The sequence below is a fragment of the Anguilla rostrata genome, chromosome 6 (assembly GCF_018555375.3).
Source record: "Anguilla rostrata isolate EN2019 chromosome 6, ASM1855537v3, whole genome shotgun sequence".
Classification (NCBI taxonomy): Eukaryota; Metazoa; Chordata; class Actinopteri; order Anguilliformes; family Anguillidae; genus Anguilla; species Anguilla rostrata.
Window position 1 is genome coordinate 15,113,340 of NC_057938.1, and position 8,684 is coordinate 15,122,023.

Below are 8,684 nucleotides of genomic sequence, written 5' to 3' on the forward strand. Positions count from 1 at the left end.
ATGTAATGGCTGCTCATCGGTGAATGCTCAGGAGTGTTTCTTGAGTGATTGACATTGCAAATGTGTTCTTAAAGCCTCTTGACTCAAAATGGATTATGCTGTACCAAGTAATCAACAGATTATTTTGTGTATTTGCCTGCCTGCATTCCTGTGTGTGCGTGTGTGTGTGTGTGTGTGTGTGTGTGTGTGTGTGAGTCATTCCCTTATAAATTGCTGTTTTTTTTTCCATTTAAGCATACAGTAAAGCAAGTAGTGCCCAGTAGGTCACTTGTTTAGGATTAATTTATGTCTACCAGGCCTGTTTGAGAGTTTTAGCTTCTATAAAACATAAACATGACCTTATATGCTTATTGTTCTTTTAATTGTCAAATAAGCAAACATGAGATGATAATTTATTAAAGTACACAAACAATGCGGTCTGTGATATACCAATTCAAATTTTTTTGTTGGAGGAGAGTCCATTCTAGGGCCATTATGGTTTGGAACCGTTGTGTAGTGAGTGTAGCTCGGCTAGTTCGCTAGTGAGGCACAGTAAAGGTGAGGTAAAGCGATGGTCTCCTAGCAGGTTACAGGTGACAACACGGGTGACGCAACCCTCAAAATAATAATCATAATAATAACGACATTGCTGTTAGCCATGATTTCACCTTTAGCTGACTGACCACCCTTGATTTCACCTTTAACGCGTTTGCCTATAAAATCTTGGATGAGTGAGAGGCTCCGGTTCAAATCCCACCTCAGACTCAGTTCATAACTTGTTCATAACATGTGTAACCTGTTTTGCAAAGTATAAAAGCCCTGAAGGAGATTTCCCACCCCTCAGAACCAGAAAAAGCAAGCCAGGGGAAAATGAATAAGTGGAACCTTTACCACAAATCTTTGAGAAACTACTTTAATCAGTACAGTCAGAACTTTTGAGAGGTGCGTTAATAGCTAGGTCAGAAGGTGGAACAGTGAGGCTTCTTGAGCACCAGAACGAGTGGAAACTCTGCGTGGTATCGGGAAACTCACTGGATTTAGCCTGTCACAAGTGTTTTTCTCCTCCAATTTAGTATTTCAGTTAAATGAACAGAGATCAGCAGGTTCCATCAGGCAATTAAATGATGGGAAACAACAAAACCAGTGACACCCTGTTGCTTTCCATGGTCATGGACACAAGAAAATGGCAGACACCCCCAGGAGTTTGACACCCCAATTCTGCATACATATTCACAACCAATATATTTCTAGCCCCAAATTGTATGCTTCTGGGTAAAAAAAAAATCTATGTCTATTATCATTTAATAATACTTAATCCACAATGAGGCCACTTGTATATGCGGGTAAATGTCAGGTAAAGTTACTGAATCATTTACTCAGTCTGGCATGCTGTGGTTGTTGTGGGCATGCACGTCATATTGTTTGGATGGCTATGGGTACCTTTGATATTCCGATTTATATGATCTTCCACAGTCTGTTAATGTCAGTCCCAAATGCTTTCTAATGAAGGGGGAATAATGTGCCAATGTATGATGTTCTGGCAGGCTATAAACATAGGCCTGGGCCCAAAGAACTCTCAGTCTATTCCAGTTTTCAAAAAAGCCTTCGGTGAGTTACGAGGCCTTGTACAAGTGTGCTCTACTTAATATCTTTTAGCCCCCCAGGGAGCGTTGTGTGTAACGTGATTCTGAGTCTATGATTATTAGTTAACAGCTGAGTGGGTGATTAGCTCAAGTGGTTGTTATACTCCACAGTTATCTGAGAGAAGGACCATAGATTCAACAAATGACGTTTTTTTAGAGACTCCATTAAACAACCACATTAAACAACCACTTTCTTCATAGGCTATGTAATGCATTCTGTCAGCTAACAAATGTGTGCGTGGTGTGTGTGTGTGGTTGTGTGTGTGGGAGAGAGACGGAGAGAGTGTGTTGTGTTTGTGTGTGTGTGTGTGAGAGAGAGAATAGCCATTTAAAAGCACTGAAATCACACAAAAATGGTATTGAAGCACGTAATTACAGAGTTATGTAAACTGAGTCGATTTATCTGAACGAACAATAAAAAACAAGAAAAACAAACCACTGGTGTCCTCCTACATGAAACCCAAGCACTTAAATTGCACAAGAAATGAGACTCAATGGCCAACAAAACACCTTTCTCAGTTCCCCACCCTTTTAGACTGCAGTAACAACAGCCAGTTTCTTCATTACACTTTGGCTAGATGCTTCTGCTGTCCCAACTGGTACATGCGCACATCATCACTTCATCAAGTAAAAATGGTGAGTTTTAATCAATCTATATGAATTTTGCTGGAAATGTAATTAAATGTCTATTGTCTATAGTTGAAAATAAACAGGTAGCAACAAATTTGACCTTCATATTCAATCAAGGGGAATACCAGTTGGACAATAAAGTTTTCTACAGTTTGTTTAAAACAGTAAATCAACTATATATATATATATATATACAATCTAAAATATATATCCAAACAAATAAATGAACTTCTGTTTGAATGATGAAAATGAAATGAAATGAAGTTCTCGTAATAACCACATTTACCAAAATGCATAACTGCATTTTTCCATTCATAAAGCCAAAGATGCATTTTAAAATCATAGTACCATGCCAAATTGCAGTGGACATGACAATTTTGATGAGAGAAAATTACATTTAAAACCTCAATCATGTAAACTAGCTTGAAAGTCACCTTTCCGCTGGTCATTCAATTGTCGTCATTCCATTAACAGTAAACGCATTGCAGTTTAACAGCCACAAAATAAATAAATAAATAAATAAACAGAAGAGTAATATATAACTAAATTACAGATGATCTCATAATGCTTTGTTGAAAGACATATACTTTGAGTTATATAGTATGTCATTATTAGACCTTTCAAACAAATGCTTGTTTGAAAGTTTAAAATCAGAAATTTTATACACATTTGTTTTTATAAATTCTATACTTTTTAGTGAATCCAAATTTATTTGGGGTAGGGCTTAAAGTATAACATAAAGACTAAGGCTCATAATTCCAAGGTCAAGGCATTAATGTCCCGGAGAGCCATTGCCGATGAAAAAACACAGGGCCAAGTTACATGAAGCAATCTATGAAGCATTTGGTAGCATTGCTTTGGAATACAGCTTGTTTCATTTGTGTAAGCTAAGAGCCAATATTGTTTTGATAACAATACCTTTAACGGCAGGCCTAGACTTTGGAATTTTTAATTAATGACTTGTAGACAGTGCTGTGTATGCATGAGTAACTTGGCATTTTGTATGTTGAAAATATGTTTTGTTGAGAAATGTACTACAGAGTTTTTATGACACTTGGAAAATGGAGTCAGGGGTTTCATTATTGGCTGCAATGACTTTATTCTTCTTTTGGAATCTCAGATGGGTTTCCAGCTTTTCTTCAGCTTGGCAGTGTTTGCGGTCTACACTGAAGGAACCGTTGCCTACTCTAACGGCAATGTGAGTAACGTGTGTGGGAGCATGATACCTGGACACTACGGCAGTCCCCAGACGTCACCGTCTCCATACACAGTCTCTGCAAGCATGTCTTCCTACAGTCCAGGAGACAGAATTATGGGTAAGCAGCTGGCCTCAGATATTTGTGACATTTTATGTAAACTGCATCACAGTCAATTTTTACCTCAGTGCTGGTGTTTATCTATCACATTTGCTATGTTTTAAGATGCCTTGTTAAGCGCTAAGGAGCTAAATAAGTGTAGATAAACAAAACATGTATGATTGTTTTGTTTCAATATTGATTTTGAAGATTGCCATTAGCCGTCAAGCTATTGCAGGCTCTATTTATTTTTAAGCTTCAGTGGAGTGTTTTTGAATGCAAAAAAGGAGTGAGCATGCAGACGCACCATCTACAGCAGAGCCTGATGCTTCCTCCATAGCAATTTGGAGTTACAGAAATAATTGTCCAATTAATGTGACAAAATAAGTTAGAGCCAGCTAGACAATTTCAGTCTCTAATTCTTAAACAAAATAGATCCTGTGTTAATACATTGACAACTTTTCTTTGATGGAAAATCCCCTCCAAATCCCCCCTTTCAGAAATCAGAAGCATTTTGACAAACAAACAAAAAAGCTCCCTATTATTATCATCACACTACTCTGAAATATTTGGATAAACTTCAAATGCACTTGTCCTTAATTAATTTTTATATACTCTCATTATTGTATTTATTTATATATATGTTTATTATTTTCTTGTAATTTTATAATTGGGTAACTGTGCTGGCTGAGTATTTTCTTTCACTCTGACACCTTACTGTTTCCACTTGGGATCTATATCCTTAGCTCCTTACCAGAAAAGATCACTGAGCAGTGCTGTCAGGAATCAGAGGTCTTTCAAGATTATTATCCATCCAAAAATGCAGCCCTTTAAGGGAGAACAATAATCCGATTCGACCATGTCAAACACATATGTCCAAAAAGAGCTCTTCCTTGGTGATTAGCCAGAGCATTCCCCAGAAAGGGAGAGACCCAGACACTGCAGATTAATCTGTCGTATCGCTCAGCAGTGACATTGCTATCACTTCCTAGCTGGGCACCTACAGTCTGCTAACACAAGCTGTAGCTTAATTATGTTTTTATGCATCGATACTTTGCCATGTCACAGCTACTTAATTTCCTGTGTATTTATCAATGCCTTTATTCAAGGCTGTCTAATACACTTCATTGGCATTTTATGTTTCAACTGTTGCATTTCATTCCCTCTGTTCTGTACTGTGCAGCACCTTTTCATATTTTTCTCTCTGAAATCTGCATTAGTTCTCTTTTTCAGTTTTACAGTGCTTCTTTCTGTGAATTCTTTTATTTAGAAACAGTACTCATATTCTTCAAAAGATTGCTTTCCTCTTTTAGATGTAAGTAAATGCTAAATGGACTTCATTTATAGGGTGAATTTTCCAGCAACTACTGCACAAAGCGTTTTACAATGAATGCCTCTCATTCACTCATTCACGCACACAAACACATCAATGAAGAAAGGAAGCCATGCAAGGCGACAACCTGGGAGCAATTGGGGTTTGGTCTTTTGCTCAAGGACACTTTGACACACCCAGAAGGCCAGGGATCGAACCAACAACTCTCTATTTAGGAATAAATTTAGGAATAAATAAACAGCTAAAATCGGACATAAACAGGTATTTCAGAATTTATTTCTGTATTTATTTCTTAATTCATTTATTTTTGTAGCACCCATGTGAAAGTGTAAATAATCAGGACTAGCATTTTCAGCTTTCTTAAACGTCTCAAATCTCTGGCTACATCTTACCAGTATAGGCCATGGGCATTAGTGTAGGGGAGATTGGGAAAATAACTAACATGGGAATGGCAGGTATGCCATCTTACCAAGTTATGGCTTGGTGGGGTAGCATGCCCAATACAGCACGGAGAGTTTGGTACTTTTTTCCTGCCAATTACATCATCACAAATTCTCCATTACCACAATAAATAATTCTAATCTTTGTGGTCACCATCTTGGTTCTGTGTGAAATTGTGGCTAGCTTGCTTGCTTTTAACCTTACCATCTGTAGAGAATGTGATCATTCAGAGTTCATGTCACATGAAAGTGAAATGCCAGTCATTTATAGAGGAAATTATGTGCAATTCAGCGGTTACACCTAACATTGTAAAAATGACTACACAATATGGTTAAACAATTGTCTCCATCCACTGATTTGGTTATGAAAAGCACATGAATGAAATTCATAATTAAACAGAATTAACACAGAAATACAGAGAACTTTAAGTGCTCATTGAAGTTTCATGGGAAAATGTCCATCAGTGTTCTGATGTGGAGACTGCTTACCAGACTTATAGATTGATATATAGACATTAGATTATTCAAATCCATTTTTAACAAGTGTTTGCCAATAGTTAGACTATGCAAAAGAGTAGCAGATGGGCTACATAAACCATGGTTTATCTGTTCTTCAAAAATCCTCAATTAAAAAAACATTGCTTTAAAGGAAATTTCTGTCAAATCCCACCCCCTTTAATGGTGCAAACTACCAAACATACAAGAATAAATTTACCCACCTAATATATCTATTTGTATATTTTACATCTCAAAATTCCAAGAAGCCACAAATAACATTAACTTCACATGTAAAATTATCTATCAGCTGTTAAACAGAAAAAAGGCTTCTGTGGCTCTACCATCACAATTCAACAGTTGCAGCAGAATTCTCGATGATCCCCATGTACAAGCATAGGAATTTAACAGTTTTTTGTGAATGTGGGTTCCTCTCTGTCAAAGAAAATTGATAAGATTGATGGTAATCCCTTAAATTACATTAAGGGACATTACCCTTCTCTGTCACATTTTGATTCACCTTATGTTCTGGAAGTGATGGAGGTTTTTAATAACTTAAAGATATCAGCAGCAGGTAATGATGAAATATACACATCCTGTATCAAACTTGTATGTTCTTCTGTCAATGAACAACTAACCTACGCCTTTCACATTGCCATACCACATAGTAAATTCTCAATCAGATATGCAGTATAGGTCCCATCCTATGGAACTCTCACCTTCATACTGCTCAAGTATCACCTTCACTCACCAGTTTCAAACTGAACATTAACCATAGACTGATTAGCCAAACCACCCAATAGTGTCCCAGATATAATTAAAAATCACACTTACATACACATTACACACACACACACACATTCTATATGCTCACACGGGCACACTCCCTCTCTCCTGTTCTTTTTTTCTATTATTTGTGTCAACGTATTGTATAGACAATTTTTCTTTCCTGCTACTACTACTACTATTCTACATGCTCAGAGAGGCATGCTTTATCCCCCTCACTCCTGTTTTTTTTCTTCTATTATTTATTTGTTTCAGGGTGAGGTTCACGCATAAGCCCTTCATCACAATTGAAAAAATCCACTACAGCGGCCTTTTGTGGTCTACCAGGTTGTTTGCTATTGCTGAGCTCACCAGTGCATTCTGGCTTCTTAACAATGTACTGAACAGTTGATTTTGACACACCCAATGTTTTGCCTATGTCTCTAATTTTGTATTTTTCCACTGCATGATGGCCTGCTTGAATGACACTTACACTTCTTTGGTCCTCATGTTGAGACAATCAACTGCCAGAAGAAAAAACAATCAAATATGAACACAGGGAGCCCATACACTTGTAATGCTCAAACTGTAGCTATTAATTTGCGTTACAGTAAAAATCTTTATCACCATGACACTAGTGCGGTTATCTGGAATGGCCCTGTTTGAAGCTTGACCACGTGGTTTTTCACCCGTTTCTGCAGTAACGCTTGAAGCTCCCGGCAGTTCCCCCGCATTCCAGGGGTTCATGTTACAAGCCCGGGTGAAGGGAAATTTAGACCCAGTGGGCTGCTTCGTATCCTTCAACTCCTCCCTCTCCCAAACCCTGGACTGCAGCAACATGACGGTATGTTCACTTCAGAGGAGGCCTGTGGTCATTCTGACCTTGTTGGCGTGATTACTGGTGCCGCTGTAAAAAAATCTTTAGGACCAACCTATTTTTTGTGATAACCAAGACATGAATAAAGAGGGCCTACATTATTGCTGTCCCCTATAAAATGGCTGGAGAACCCAGCTAAATCAGCTAATTCTTGGAGCATTGATGCACAGGTATTGGAATTGAATCCTTGCCATGTCAGTGTTTCCTGCCTCATCAAACAATAGGAGCCTCTCTTGTTGACTGGCAATGTGCTAGTACTAGTGGGCTAGTGACTGAAGTGTTGCCTATGCCCAAGGAGTCCAGCTGGTGGAATGCCATGAAAAGAAGCAATAACTGGCTGTTTTTGCTTCAGATGACAGGATAATTTATCTGCACCCTCCTGAACTGATGCAGTTGGGATAAAAATAGGTGAAAGGGCATATGCAATGAAAATGAATTAGGCATCCTGCAACTTCACACAGAAATCTAGTCCTGGATGGAATCGCCAGCACTTCAGATAGGTTTTTTAACTTTTTCTTCCAGAATTCGTCAATCAGTCACCGATCAAACATCCACAAAACACAAGTGAAAGCGACATGGGAAGCCCCCCGCAACGCCAGACCTGGGGATATCATGTTCTGGTATGGATTTATCTAAAAATGTCTTCGTGGAACTGTTATGGGCCCTTTCGAAACAACACAAAGAGCTTTAGTGCTGTGCTTCTTTTCCAGTGCAACGTTTGTGGAAGACTACACTATGTTTTGGGTCAACGTGAACAGCCCACTAATTAAAATGGCTTCTTCATCATTTCAGCTGGTAAGTATTAATTACGACTGCAAGTACTATCATAATAAATATGAGCATCACTGTATTATTTTATAATATAAAATGTAAATGCATTCCAAGTAAAAGAATATACACATCAAATCTACTTTCAAATAATTAAAATAGCATATTGAATACTTGACACATTTGTTTTCCTTTCCAGAATCTCCCACCCAGTAAATACATTCTGCTGGCTGCAACTGGTCTTTTTTTAAACTATTACTGATGTGCGTGAAAGCCTACATGCCAACATCGCCATACAAGCCAATGTGTTTTATAATGCATAACATATGTATTGCATTGTGCTAAATAGCCTTAAATGTATAATTAATAAACCGCATAATTATATTATGACACAGTGTAATTCCTCAGGCTTCATTTCATAGCTGGCAAACATCTCAGTCTGAACCTGGAGTGAGGGAA

At 37.9% G+C, this 8,684-nt stretch overlaps 1 protein-coding gene across 1 annotated transcript; it reads left to right on the plus strand.

Moving 5' to 3' along the window:
* Positions 1 to 2,105: 2,105 nt before the first annotated feature.
* On the plus strand, positions 2,106 to 8,615 carry si:ch73-14h1.2 (ferric-chelate reductase 1). Its single transcript, XM_064338603.1, has 6 exons — positions 2,106 to 2,258; positions 3,373 to 3,568; positions 7,282 to 7,424; positions 7,980 to 8,077; positions 8,168 to 8,252; positions 8,425 to 8,615. The coding sequence occupies exons 1-6, from the start codon at positions 2,226 to 2,228 to the stop codon at positions 8,485 to 8,487; spliced, it is 618 nt and encodes a 205-aa protein (XP_064194673.1). The 5' UTR covers positions 2,106 to 2,225; the 3' UTR covers positions 8,488 to 8,615.
* Positions 8,616 to 8,684: the final 69 nt, after the last annotated feature.

Coding starts and splice junctions, on each gene's coding strand:
- si:ch73-14h1.2 (XM_064338603.1), top strand. CDS start 2,226: ATGCGCACATCATCACTTCATCAAGTAAAAATG. Junction 2,259..3,372: donor CACTTCATCAAGTAAAAATG/GTGAGTTTTAAT, acceptor TTGGAATCTCAG/ATGGGTTTCCAGCTTTTCTT. Junction 3,569..7,281: donor TCCAGGAGACAGAATTATGG/GTAAGCAGCTGG, acceptor CCGTTTCTGCAG/TAACGCTTGAAGCTCCCGGC.